The 15,769-nt window shown below is 34.8% G+C and overlaps 1 protein-coding gene across 11 annotated transcripts in view; it reads right to left on the bottom strand.

Moving 5' to 3' along the window:
* ATP9B (ATPase phospholipid transporting 9B) overlaps positions 1 to 15,769 on the bottom strand; it is a 280,439-nt gene that overhangs the window by 197,125 nt on the left and 67,545 nt on the right. For all 11 annotated transcript variants that reach the window (XR_015554337.1, XR_015554338.1, XM_087439362.1 and 8 more), the window contains one exon: positions 14,132 to 14,190. Coding sequence is in view for 9 of the 11 variants with exons in the window: in XM_087439362.1 (XP_087295488.1) it covers positions 14,132 to 14,190 (59 nt within the window). In the remaining 2 variants the exon portion in view is untranslated. The remainder of the gene's footprint in view (positions 1 to 14,131; positions 14,191 to 15,769) is intronic.

The following is a 15,769-nucleotide window of genomic DNA, read 5'->3' as shown; positions in this document are numbered from 1 at the left end:
TCTGTGGCCTCTGTTGTACCTTAACTCATACATATAATAGTTATTGCTTTATAAAAAATTATGTCCTTCCTATTAGACTAAATGACCCTGGAAAGAGAGGATAGCGTTTTTCCAATAACTAACTCAAAACAGAGCATATCATAAATAAATAAAACACTTAATAAATGTTGAATGAATGAATAAATGCACAACTGAGGAAACAAACAAAGCCCACAACTTTGAGGAGATATTCTTTTATAGAGCAGAAAAGGAAAAAAACTCAAAGGTATTGTATGGAATATAAAAATGTTTACAAGTCACTATTCATATATTTATTTAATCATTATTACCAACAATTCAATTGGGAAAGCTGTAATAAGTTGAAGAAAAATGTATAATAAGAGTACTTCACATAATTTCATGAATTATTTATATTTTTTGAGACTTAAGTAAAGACTAATCTACACATGATAAAGAAATGGATTACTTGTCAGTCAGCAGGCAATAAAAACAAATATAAGTAGATAAAGCTGAAAAAAGACATGTTGTAGGATAGAGCTATTCCTTCTAACATGAAGAAAGAAAGAAGGGCGATTATTAAGATCTGAAGAACCCTCAGGTCAAGGAAGAAATCACAATGGAAATTAGAGAATACTTTTAACTGAATGGTAATAAAAACTCAACATATCAAAATGTGTGAAATACAGCCAAAGTCAGGAAAATGTTAAGAGGAAAATATACACAATTAAATGCAAACAATAGGAAAGGGAGGCTAAAACTACACAATATCCATTTGAAAGCAGGAAAACAACAACAGCCAATGAACCCCAAATAAAGTACCAGGATGTGAGCAAAATATAAGAGCAAACTTAATGACACAGAAAACAAATATACACAGGTATATATATATACCAGTAACAAACAGCAAGAAAGTAATAAATATTTTTAAAAATATGCCCATTTAAGTAATAAGAAAAAACTAATATTATAATAAAACTAATAACAGATGGGCAAGACCTCTAAACAATAAACTATAAAACATTACTAAAAGAAATTAAACCCTAAATAAATAGAACATATCATATTCCAAAATTAGAACGTACGATATTGCAAAGATGTCAAGTGCCCATAAATTAACCTATGTATCAATGCAAATGCAATAAAAATTTTACCATGGTTTTTGGTGAGAATTAACAAGGTATTCCTAATAATTACAGTGAAATGCAAAGGCCAAGAACAACCAAGACAAGTGTGAGAAACAAACGACCAAGACAAGTGTGAGAAACAAACGAAGGCTTGAGTCTACAATATAATGAAACTAAAATATTAAACTAGAGTTAACTACGACAAGATGGTATTCCAAGATAGACAATTATACCAATATAAAAGTGGAGAATCCAGAAGTTGGCCCATACATGTATAGACACTAGATTTATGAGGAAGTTGGCACTGCAGACCAATAAGGAAATGATGGTCTTTTCAGTAAATAGTGATGAGAAAATCAGATATTCACAGAAGATGACGGGAGATAATACCTGACCTCTACTTCAATCGAAACACAAAAATCTATTCCAAATGAACTATACTTCTAAATGTCCAAGTCAAAACAATAAAACCCCTAAAAGATAATGTAGAAGAATTATTTTCACAACTTTCTGGTAAGGAGAGATTTCTTAAACAAGACTCCTTCCTCTCACTACCAAAAATTAAAAGAAAATAACTATAAACGACAAGATTAACAAAGTAGACTTCATTAAAATTAAGAATTTATGTTCCATAAAGCACACCAGGAAGGAAAAGGTATTTGTACCATAAAACTAATAAAAGACTCCCATCCAACATACATAAAGGCCTACAAACCAGTAAGAAAAGAAGGAATAACTCAGAAAAAAAATGGCAAGAGATTTTTAACAGGCTCTTCCGAAATAAGAAAGATAACCAAAATCACAAGAAAAGGTGCCCAACTTTATTAATCTTCAAGGAAATGCACATTAAAACCACAACTACTACTACACCCATATCAGAAATGGTTAATACTTTCAGAAAGTTGGTGATGCCAAGTGGTGGCAAACCTGTGAAGCAGTGCTGATCTTACACACTGCTGATCAGAGTGTAATTTGATACACCACTTTGCAAAATCATTTGCAGTATCTACTGAAGTAGAACATATGCATATCGCAAACTCAACAATTCCACTCCTAGGTATATATTCAACAGCAATGTGTGCACGTGCAAGCCAAAACACATGGCTAAGTATGACACGGAAGTATCATTCCTAATATTCCATTTTCCTAGGGAAAACTTAGAAGCAACTAAAACATCCATCAACAGTAGAATGGATAAAAGGCATACTATGTAACAATAAAATGAATGACAGCAACACACAACAAAATAGAAGAATCTCATAAACAGCATGGGGCCAAAAAGAGTACCAAACATACCCCATCCCATTGACTCTTCCAGCCACTCTTGTTGAAAATCAATTAACCATAAACCATCAAGTCCAGAAGACTTTATTTCTGGACTCTCAACTCTGAATTTATGCCAGTTCCACAGTCTTGATACCATAACCTTGTATAACGTTTTGAAATGAAAAAGTGTGAATACTCCAGTTTTATTCATCTTTTCCAAAATTGTTTTGGCTATTATGGGTCCCTTGTATTTCCATATGTATTTTAGAACCAGTCTGTCAATTTTGCAAAGTCAGCTGAGATGTTAAGAGGGATAGCATTGAATCTGTAGATCAATTTGGGGAGTACTACCATTTTAACAATATTAATACCTCTAATTCATAAACATGGGATGTCTTCCCATTATATCTACATCTTCTTTTAATATGTCTGGACAGTGTTTCGTAGTTTCAGAAATACAAGATTTGCACTTTTTTTAAGTTTATTCTTAACAATAATTTTATAAGCATTTTATTCTTTTTGATGCTATTGTAAATGGAATTTTTTTCTTCATTTTCAAACCATTACACTTTATTCCCTTGTCCTGTTTTATTTTCTATGAGGTACTTATAAATAAACTAGATAATATCAAATAATTATTTGATACTCTTTATTTTTCCCTCCCCTCAAGACTATGAGCAACCTGAGAGCAGAGACTTGTGTTTTCTTAACATGATATACCATGGTATGATGTACAACAGTTTCTTTGACCATCACCCATTCAGGATACCTGGAACTGTTTCTGATTTCTGGCTACTATAAATGATGCAGAGATAAACACTCATGTACAGGCTTCTGTGCCAACTTAAATTAACACTTCTCAGTGATAAAGGTCTAAGAGTTCAATTGCTGGGTCATATGATAGTTGCATATTTATTTTTCTAAGAGATTGTCTAATGATTTTCCAAAGTAACTACACCATTTGATATTCCCACAAGAAATGTATGAGTGATCCATTTTCTTCATATCATTGCCAGAATTTGGTGTTGTCACCATTTTTCACTGTAGCCATTCTGCTATATGTGTAGTGATATTTCATTGTGTTTTAATTTGCATTTTCCTGAAAGCTAATGATGCTGTATATCTTTTCATATGCTTATTTTCTATCTGTATATCCTCTGTGGCAAAATGTCTCTTTATATCTTTCACCCATTCCTAATTTGATTTTTACTGTTAAGAGTTTTTATATATTGTAGATAAAAATCTTTGTTAGATATATGGTTTACAAATATTTCCTCCTAGTCTGTAGCTTGTTCATCATATTCACATGTTCTTTCACAAAGCACATATTTTTAATTTTAATGAGATGCAAGTTATCAATTTTTATCTTTTATGCATTATGCTTTTGGTGTCAAGTCTAAGAACTATTTTCCTACCCTAGATTCTGAATATTTTATCCTACTTTTTTCTAAGTTTGACAAATAAATCCATCATCCATTTTGGTTTAATATCTGTATAACACGTGACATTTAGATTAAGGTTCATTCTGTTACCCATGGACGTCCAATAGCTCTGGCCTCATTTGCTGAAAAGGCTATCCTTTCTCCATTTTAACTGATTTTGCATTTTGTCAGAAATCACTTGAGCATATTTGGGTGCGCCTCTTTCCAGGTTCTCTATAATATTTCATTGACCTTTGTTTCTATTTTTCCTCCACATGATGTTGATTAATATAGCTCAGTAGTATGCCTTAACATCAGGAAGAGTGATTCTTCTCACTTTATTCTCCTTGTCAAGACTGTTTTGGTCATCTGAGGGCCCGCGCCTTGCCAAATTAGTCTTACAATAAGCTTATTTTGTCTTTCAAAAAAAAAGAAAAAAACACGAGGTGACATCAGCATACTGGCAGAGCGAGCTCTACCCTTAGACTCTCCCTACTAAGATAACGAAAAGGACATTCACATACCAACAGAAGCCATTCACACAACACAAAAGATGTCTGAGAGATGCACGCACCATACATCTACTGGTGGAGGTGCTGGACCCCCGGAGGAAAGTAAGGAGTTATGGGGAGCTCCTCTCCTCTCGAATGGCGCACCCCTGGGCTCCTGATTGAGCACAGTTCTGAGAGGAGAGGGAGGGGCAGCCCTCTAAGGGAACACCTTCACTCTCCAAGTCCCTCACAGCCCGTGGGAAAGCGCCACACAGAGGTGACTAAGCTATTGCGGGGGTGTCTTCATCAAGCTAGTACCCCAGGAGACCAGACAGCGAGGGCAGAGCAAGAACAACACCAGATCACGCAGGCAAAAGAAAGCACCCCCTCTCCTGCCCGGCACTCCAGCTCACGTTGGCCGGAGAGCCCGCGCATACGATAGAAAAGCAGCAGCCGTGAGTGAGCAAGCCCCAGGTCATGGAGGGCTCAGAAGACACAGCTCTCGTCCCACACCCAGTGTTGGCAGGCAGAAGCTGTGACCAGATACTATCACTATGTGAAGGCACAAATGAACACAAACAGTATGAAAAAATACAGTAAATCTCAAGACCAGAAGGAAAATGACAAGTACACAAAAACCAACTCTGAAGGCACAGAAATTTATAATCTAAATGATAGAAAATTCAAAATAGCTATCACAAAAAAACTAAATGAGTTACAAGAAAATACAGATAGTTCAATGAAATCAGGAACTTCTTCACAAAAGAGATTGAAAGCATGAAGAAAAACCAATCAGAAATGTTGGAGATGAAAAACACAATGGATGAGATTAAGAAAAATCTAGACTCCTTGAATAATAGAGCTGATATTATGGAGGAGCAAATCAGCAGTCTGGGGGACAGAAATATAGAAATGCTTCAGATGCAGGAAGAAACGGAACTAAGATTAAAATAAATTAAGAAATTCTCCAAGAAATATCTGACTCAATTAGGAAATGCAACATAAGGATTATAGGTATTCCAGAGAGAGAAGAGAAAGAATGGAGCAGAAAGCTTGTCCAAAGAAATAAGAGCTGAGAACTTCCCAAACCTGGGGGAGGAGCTGGAAATACAAGTGAAAGAAGCCAACAGAACTCCTAACTATATCAATGTAAAAAGACCTTCTCCAAGCATATAGCAATAAAGGTAGAAAAAGTCAATGACAGGAAAAAATATTAGGGGCAGCAAAGCAGAAGAAAATAACTTACATAGGAACCCCTATCAGGCTTTCAGCGGATTTCTCAGCAGAAACCTTGCAGGATAGGAGAGAGTGGAATGATATATTCAAACTTCTGAAAGGCAAAAACTTTCATCCAAGAATACTCTATCCAGCGAAAATATCCTTCACATATCATAGAGAAATAAAAAATTTCCCAGATAAACAAAAGCTGAGGGAGTTAAATCACCACAAGACCCACCCCTCAGAAGAAATGTTCAAGATGGCCCTCATACCCGAAAAAAAAAAAGGTTTAGAAAGTCTTGAGCAAGGAGATAAATAGGTAGTAAAAATCAGAAAATTGCAGCTTTCCATCAGAACAGGTTATCTAACACTTAATTATAACATTAAAGATAAAGGGAAGGAAAACACCAAAAATAAATATAATCTCATCATTTTAACCACAAACTCACAACACAAGATGGAATAAGTTGTGACAAAATAACTGAGAAAAGGAAGAGGAAAGGAATCAGCTTAGCCTAAGAAAATACAAGGCTATCAGAAAATGGACTATCTCATCTATGAGACTGTTTTATTCAAACCTCATAGTAACCACTAGACAAATAATCAGAACAGAGACACAAATGATAAACAAACAGAAAACTAAGGAAACCATCATAGAGAACTACCAAACTTAATTGGCAATCTGAAATACACAGGAAGAGAAACAAAGGAAATGCAGAAGAACAGGAAAAAGAGCGATAAAAAGGCAGCATTAAGCCCTCATATATCAATAATCACTCTGCATTTAAATGGATTGAATTCCCCAATCAAAAGACACAGAGTTGTGGGATAGGTTAAAAAACAAGACCCAACAATATGCTGTCTCCAGAAAGCACATCTCAGCACTAAAGACAAACACAGGCTCAGAGTGAAAGGAGGGAAGATGATACTCCAAGCTAATGGCAAACAAAAGAAAGCAGGTATTGTCATACTTACATCAAACAAAGTAAACTTAAGGATAAAACAGGCAATGAGAGACAAAGAGGGGCAGTATATAATGATAAAAGGGACACTCCACCAAGAAGACATAACACTTATAAATATATATGCACCCAACACAGGAGCACAAAAGTACATAAAGCAACTATTAACAAACCTAAAAGGAGATATTAACAATAACATAATAATAGTAGGGGACCTTAACACCCCACTTACATCAATGCATAGATGACCCAGTCAGAAAGTCAATAAGGAAATAGTGGATTTAAACGAAAAACTAGACCAGATGGACTTAATAGACATATATAGAACACTCCATCCAAAAAACAGCAGAATATACATTCTTCTCAAGTGTACATGGAATATTCTCAAGGATGGACCATATGTTGGGAAACAAAGCAAGCCTCAATAAATTTAAGAAGACTGAAACCATATCAAGCATCTTTTCCGACCATAACGCTACAAAACTAGAAATCAACTGCAAAAAAAAAGCTGGGAAAGTGACAAAGATGTGGAGACTAAACAACATGCTACTGAACAACCAATGGATCACTGAAGAAATTAAAGGAGAAAATAAATAATATCTGGAGACAAATGAAAATGAAAATACACCATACGAACTCTTATGGGATGCAGCAAAAGTGGTCCAAAGAGGGAAATTCATAGCAACACCGGCCCACCTTAACAAGAAAAATTTCAAATAAGCCATCTTACACCACACCTAAGAGAATTAGAAAAAGAAGAATAAACAAAGCCCAAATTCAGCAGAAGGAGGGAAATAACAAAAATTAGAGCAGAAATAAATGAAATTAGAGCAGAAATAAATGAAATTGGAACCAAAAAAAAAAAAAAACAGGAGCAATGAAACTAAGAGCTGGTTCTTTGAGAAGATAAACAAACTGACAAACCCTTAGCTACACTCACTAAGAAAAAAAGAGAGAAGGCTCAAATGAATAAAATTAAGAAATGAAAAGAGGAGAAATTATAACGGACACCACAGAAATAGAAAGGATTGTAAGAGAATACTATGAAAAACTATAAGCCAACAAACGAGACAATCTACAAGAAATGGATAAATTCTCAAGACTCATACAATCTCCTAAAACTGAATCAAGAAGAAATAGAGAATCTGAATAGACCAATCACGACTAAAGAGATCAAAATAGTAATCAAAAACCTCCCAAAAAATAAAAGTCAAGGACCAGAGGGCTTCTCTGGAGAATTTTACCAAACATTCAAAGATTTAATACCTATCCTTCTCAAACTATTCCAAAAAACTGAGGAAGACCAAAGCCAGACACGGACAACACAAAGAAGGAAAATTACAGGCCAATATCACTGATGAATATAAATGCAAAAAACCACAACAAAATATTGTCAAACTGAATGCAGCAATACATTAAAAAGATCATACACCATGACCAAGTGGGATTTATACCACGGATACAGGGATGGTTCAACATCCGCAAATCAATCAATGTGATACACCACATTAACAAAATGAGGAATAAAAACCACATGATCATCTCAGTAGACTCATAGAAATCATCAGACAACATCCAACACCCATTTATGATAAAAACTCTCACTAAAAGGAGTATAGAAGGAAAGCACCATAACATAATAAAGGCCATATATGACAAATCCACAGCCAACATCACTCTCAATGGGGAAAAACTGAAAGCCATCCCTCTGAGAACAGGAAAAAGACAAGGCTGCCCACTCTTGCCACTCTTATTCAACATAGTACTGGAGGTTTTGGCCAGAGCAATTAGGCAAGAAAAAGAAATAAAAGCAATCCAAATAGGCAATAGAGAAGTGAAACTCTTGCTGTTTGCAGATGACATGATTTTATACATAGAAAACCTTAAAGAATCAATCAGAACACTTTCAGAAATAATCAACAACTACAGCAAAGTTGCAGAGTACAAAATCAACTTACAAAAATCAGTTGCATTTCTATACTCTAATGACAAACTAACAAAAAGAGAAGTCAAGAATACAATCCCACTTATAATCACAACAAAAAGAATAAAACATCTAGGAATAAATTTAACCAGGGAGGTGAAAAACCCATACAATGAAAACTATAAGACATTATTGAAAGAAATTGATGATGACATAAAGAAATGGAAAGATATCCCACGTACATGGATTAGAAGAATAAACATAGTTAAAATGTCCATACTATGTAAAGCAATCTACAGATTCAATGCAATCCCAATCAGAATCCCAGTGACATTCTTCACAGAAATAGAAAAAAGAATCCTAAAATTCACATGGGACAACAAAAGATGCTGAATAGCTAAAGCAATCCTGAGAAAAAAGAACAAAGCTGGAGGCATCACAATCCCTGACTTCAAAATATACTACAAAGCTGTAAGAATCCAAACAGCATGGCACTATACAAAAACAGGTACACAAATCAATGGAACAGAATTGAAAGCCCACAAATAAAACCACACATCTACGAACAGCTAATCTTTGACAAAGGAGCTAAGAACATACAATGGAAAAAGGAAAGTTCCTTCAATAAATGGTGTTGTGAAAACTGAACAGCAACATGCAAAAAAATGCAAGTTGACAATTATCTTTTGCCATACACAAAAATTAACTCAAAATGGATCAAAGACTTGATGATAAGCCCTGAAACCGTAAAACTCCTAGAAGAAAATATAGGCAGTACACTCTTTGACATCAGTCTTAGAGGGATCTTTTCGAATACCATGTCTACTCAGACAAGGGAAACAAAAGAAAAAATAGGGACTTCATCAGACGAAAGAGCTTCTGCAAGGCAAAGGAAACCAGGAACAAAACAAAAAGAAAACACATGAACTGGGAGAAAATATTTGCAAATCATATACCTGACAAGGGGTTAATCTCCATAATATATAAAGAACTCACACACTGAACAACAAACAAACAACCCAATCAAAAAATGGGCAGAGGATATGAACATTTTTCCAAAGAAAATATACAGATGGCCAATAGGCACATGAAAAGATGTTCAACATCACTAATCATCAGGGAAATGCAAATCAAAACTACACCAAGATATCACCTTATACCTGTTAGAATGGCTATAATCACCAAGACAAAAAATAACAAATGTTGGAGAGGTTGTGGAGAAAAGGCTGCTGGTGGGAATGCAAATTGGTCCAGCCACTATGGAAAACAGTACGAAGATTTCTCAAAAAATTAAAAATAGAAATACTATATGACCCAGCTATCCTACTACTGGGTATTTATCCAAAGAACTTGAAACTAACAATTCAAACAGACTTATGCACCCCTATGTTCACTGCAGCATTATTCACTATAACCAAGAAGTGGAAGCAACCCAAGTGCCCATCAACAGATGATTGGATAAAGAAGATGTGGTATATATATACAATGGAATACTACTCAGCCATAAAAAAAAGACAAAATTGTCCCACTCACAACAACATGGATGGACCCTGAGGGTATTATGTTAAGCAAAATAAGCCAGACACAGAAAGACCAACACTGTATGATTTCACTCATATGTGGAAGATTACAGACAAAGAGAACAGTTTATTGGTTACCAGGGGGAAGGGGGTTGGGGGGTGGGCACAAGGAGTGAAGGGGTGCGTTTACATGGTGACTAACAATTAATAATGTACAACTGAAATTTCACAACGTTATAAACTATTATGACCTCAATAAAAAAAATAAAAATAAAATCAAGCTGTACATCTTAAAAAAAAACCAAAAACCCTTGGAGGGTGGGCACAAGGGGTGAAGGGACGCATTTATACAGTGACTGACAAAGAATAATGTATAACTAAAGGTTCGCAATGTTATAAACTATTATGAGATAAAAAAAAAAAAAAGGAAACACACAAAAAAACCACCTTGCTGAGATTTTGATAGAAATTGTATATACATCAATTTAGAGAAAATTGTGGAATGTTCCAATCCAAGACCATCATGTGTCTATTTACTTAGACCTTTGCTTACTTTCATGAACACACTGTTATTTTCAGCATATCTAAGATTTTGTGTCACAAGAGTGACTGTAAGAGTACAGCATTTTTAATTTCAGTTGCCACATATGCCTTGTTAGTATATGGATAGGTTTGATGCTGGAGTGTTGATCTTATAATTTGCTGCCTTGCTGAACCCACTCATTAGTGTCAGGAGATTTTTTTTTATAGATCCCTTGGGATTTTCTACATACATAATTATGTCATCTGCAAATAGGGACACTTCTATTTTTTCCTTTCCAATTTGAATTCCTTTTATTTCCTTTACTTGCGTTATTCAGTGCCTAGAAATGCCAGCTGACTAAGCGTAAGAGCAAACATCCTTGCCTCTGAAAGGAGAGGCACTTAGACTGTCACTGTTGAGTATGATGTTAGCTGTAGGTTTTTTATAGATGGTTTTTTAACAAGGTAAGGTAACCGCCCTCTAATCCAACCTGTTGAGAGTTTTTTATCATGAATGGGCATTGGATTTAATCAAATGCTTTTCTTGCGTCAACTGATATAATCATATGATTTTTATTTAGTCTGTTAACAGGGCAGATTATGTTGGTTGATTTTAGAAGGCTGAGCCAACCTTACATACCTGGAATAACCTCTACTTGGTCATAATGTATAATTCTCTTTCTATATTGCTGATATCAACTGGCAAACAGTTTCTTAAGGATTTTTGTATCTATATTCATAAGGAATATCTGTAGTTTTCTTTTGCTGGACTGTCTTTTTCTGGCGTTGGTATAAGAATAATACGAAACTCCTAAAATGAGCTGGGTCGTGTTCCATCCTCAACTGTTTTCTGGAAACTACTGTGTAAAAATGATGTTAAATCTTCTTTAAAGGTTTTGAGGAATTCTTCAACGAAAATATCTGGACCTGGATATTTCCTTCTTGGAGCTTTGTTTTGGTGAGGAAGATCAGCCCTGAACTAACATCCATGCCAATCCTCCTCTTTTTGCGGAGGAAGACCAGCCCTGAGCTAACATCTATTGCCAATCCTCCTCCTTTTTCTCCCCGAGGCCCCAGTAGGTAGTTGTAGGTCAAAGTTGCACATCCTTCTAGTTGCTGTATGTGGGACGCCACCTCAGCATGGCCAGACAAGCGGTGCATCGCTGCGCGCCTGGGATCCGAACCCAGGCTGCCAGTAGCGGAGCGCACACACTTAACCGCTAAGCCACAGGGCCGGCCCCCTTCTTAGAACTTTTAAATTACTAATTCAATTTCTTTACTGACTATAGGACTATTCATATCATGTATTTTATTTTGATTGATTTTTGAGAGGTTGTGGTTTCAGAAGAATTGGTCCATTTCATCTAGTTGATGTATCTGGAGTATAAAGTTGTTTGTAGTGTTCGGTAACTCTTCTTTAACGGCTGCAGCATGTAGAGTGATGACCTATACTCCATTACTGATATTGGTGATTTGCATCATCACTCTTCCTATTGTTAGCAGTCTTGCTAGAGGTATATCAATTTTATTAATTTATTTAGAAGAACTAGCTTGTAATTTCAGTGATTTTCTATCTTGTCTTCCTATTTTCAATTTCACTGACTTCTGCTCTTATCTTTATTTCCTTCCTTCTGCTTGCATTGGTTTAATTTTGCTCTTCTGTCTCTAGCTTCCTGAGCTAGGAATTTAGATTACTGATTCAAGACCTTTACTTCTTTCTAATGTAGGTATTCCGTGATATAAAATTCCCTCTCAGCACTGCCTGACATGAATTCCACATACTTTGTTTTATTTTCATTTTCATGCAGTTATACATATTTTTTGTTTCCCTGAAACTCATTACTAATCCCATAAACTAATTTAAAGTGCACTGTTTACTTTTCACATGTTTTAGAGTTTTCCTGTTGTCTTTCTATTATTGATTTCTAATTAGATTCTACTATGGTGAAAGAACACACTCTGTAATTTCAAATTCTTTTCAACTTTTTGAGGTTCGTTTTATGGATATGGTTTATCGTGGTGAATGTTCTATGGACATGAAGTAAATGTGTCCTCTCCTATTGTTAGGGAGAGCGGCCTACGTATGTCAGAGTCTGCTGATTGATTTGGTGAAGATCTTCTACATCACTGTTGATTTTCTGTCTAGTACTTCTGTCTGATGCTGAGAGAGTGGTGTTGAAGTACTCAGCTATAACTGTGAATTTGTCTATTTCTTTTTTTCAGCTCCAACAGTTTTTGATTCACGTATTTTGCGGCTCTGTTATCTGGTGAGTACAAATTCAGGATTATTACATCTTCCTGATGGATGAATCCTATTATCATTATGTAACGTCCCTCTGTCTCCAGTAATTTTCTTCACTCTGAACTTATACTTCATTAATACAGCCCCTCCTACTTTTGATTTATTAATACAGCCCCTCCTACTTTTGATTAATTTTATGGGGTATATCTTTTTCCATCCTGTTATTTTCATCCTACCTGTGTCATTGGATTTGAATTTCTTATAAACAGCATATAGCTGGGTCTCATTTATCCACTCTGCTTGTCTCTTCATTGGTGTATTTAGACTGTTTACAATACAGGTAGTTATTGATACATTAGAGTATAAGTCTGCACTTTATTATTTGTTTTCTGTTGGTTTTCTCTGGTATTCATTCTTTAGTTTCTAATTTCTTGCCTTCTTGTGTGTTACCTGAACACTTTTTAGGATTCCACTTAGTTTATTTATAGCATCTCAGAGTGTATCTCTTTGCATGTTTGTAGTTTTGTTCTGGGTGTTAAAACATACATTGTAACACTTACCTAACTTGCTTAAAATACTTATTAATGCTTATTAAATTGCATTATCTCAGAAAAACAGGATAAAGAAACTGTCTTTCAATCCAGCTTTAAAAACAGCAGACATTCCTTTCTTCCTAAAGCTAGCCTTGGGCAAGTAGTGGTGGGCTCACAAGCGTGTCCATCTTAATCGTGTCCTGCTTCTGTCCAAGGAACCTCTTTCAACACCTGGACTTTAGAGATTGCTGCTATGACCCGTAAAACGTAACCTTCAGCTTCCAAAAGTCTCTTGTTCTAGTTAACCTACTTGATATGTTCCTCAAGTAATAATATTTAAATTGATATATTTGTCTAAAAATCTAGATACTTCTCAAGTTTCCTTGTTAAGCCGGGAGACAATCTTTAGAATTTCTTTCTTCATCCTGCATGCATACAGGTATAATCTAACCTTGACTCTGAATGGTTCTAGCCTACCAATTTCCAGGTACCTGTCAAAGAGATGCTTCTCCTGAGTCTGAAGCTCAAGAACCAGGAGTTTAAACCCAGATCCACCTAACATTAAAGCCCACATTATCCTCTTTCCACATATTCTATTATAAATAGGTTCTAACTAATATAACTTCTTGGTCAAATGAAATAATTCTGATAATGCAACATTTAGGAGTTAACACGTCTTACTTTAGACAAAATATGACTTTACTTAAACACATTGAAATGTACTTTAGCAAAAGAGACTACACAAAAATCTAGATTTTTTCTTCACATATATAAAATCTTATAAAAGATGTTAAGATTTAAAATAAATGTCTCAAACAATTTCCTTAAGATTCACAAGTTACTTGCAATCAGGCTAAACGTTAAACACTGGCATATACATGTCTAAAATATATTAAAAATGCATCAACCTTTTCCACTATGATGAGGTCTCCAACTTGTATGTCTGAACTCTTAACTTGCACTTTACCTTGAAAAAAAGAAGAAGTAAAATCAAACTCAAGGAAACAACAGTATACCAGAGTTAAACTTTCAATTGATAAATAATACTTTAGAAATAACTTTTGGGGAAAAAAACCACTTTAGAAATTTATCTATACTTATATTTTCAAAATAAATTTATTTCAGATAGACATAGACACTAAAAATTAACTTCTCTCCGTCAACTCCCAAATACAACAATTAACTATTCTCCAGTAAAAAATGTGTGGGAATGTGAAAGAGGATTCCATTTGTAAAGTTCTTCCCATATCTGCCATTATTTCAGGTCTGAGTCAAATTAATGATGATTAGAAATATCACTAAATAAAATAATTTGATGACTGAAACTGAAAAGCATGGAGATGCAAAATTCTTTCATTAATATTGTGAATGGCACTGAATGGCATATGACTGACAGAAAAAAAGAAATAAGTGAAATTATATACAAAATCATCCACCACTAGTAGCTTTACAGACACAGGTCAGGACTGAAAACTAAGGTCTAAAGCTTTATTACAAAAAGTGATTCTTCTACACGATATATTGTATAATTCTTAAATTATCTATATAATATCTAGTGTAGAATATTCATCTATAAAATTTAATATATAATATCTACATAATATAATGTTAATATCATATACAGCAGACGAAATGTTATATAGATAATTTGAGACATCACCCTACAGAAGTAACAAGACTTAGTCTTGTTTTCTCTCCCTGTGTCTCTGGCCCCTCCTTCCCTCCCTTTTCCGTCTCTGTTTCTCTCCCTCCTCCTCCCCACTCCCTGTCTCAGTGGTCTCCCTCCCTCTGTCTGTCTCCTTTTTAGGACTAGCAACAGCCTTATGGGTCTATTTTCACATTTTTGTAACTACTGTTTTAACATGGGAAAAGGTCCACTTCTTTTACATTCAGTTTATTCTGAAAGCTAATAGAACAAGAGATAAATTCACATTACATTATCAAAAACTAACATTACCAGTCATTACATTGACTTTTAGACCACATTCAATTTATTATAAAATCTTATTTCCTAAGTACCTCTTAAAGCAGCTGAGTTTCAATAATTCCACACCAGTACCTAAAGATTTGTTTTGAGGATATCAAAAAGTTTTGTAAATATTACGTTATATTTTTCTGTGTTCCTCAATTATACAATAAATGCATAAGGGCTGGAGCTACTTTTTATTCATATTATAAAATAGCAACGTTCTTTAGAATTATGTGTGAAGCATATCTTAAGATATCTTCATAATGAATAAGTCTATGTCTATTAATAGCTAGAAAATACACAAAAGAATGTCTATTTTAGTTATTTTTCACTTGGTCACTTCAACCTTCATATCTGAACTTCCACTATTATGATTTTTATAGCTAAGCACCAGGCAGTAAAAACACCTCACTGATCTCATACTCGCTAAGTTATCACTCAACAGAACTCTTGTCTTATCATTTAATTTTATTTCTCTCCTAATATCCAATCCACTTTCCTTCCTTCCGCTTTTTTACATTCTCTGTACAAGACACATTTAAAAAGGAGAGGAAGACGGGGCTGGCCCAGTGGCACA

Source organism: Ceratotherium simum, chromosome 14 (assembly GCF_057802395.1).
Source record: "Ceratotherium simum simum isolate JZ-2026a chromosome 14, ASM5780239v1, whole genome shotgun sequence".
NCBI lineage: Eukaryota > Metazoa > Chordata > Mammalia > Perissodactyla > Rhinocerotidae > Ceratotherium > Ceratotherium simum.
This window is presented reverse-complemented; position numbering and strand designations above follow the sequence as displayed.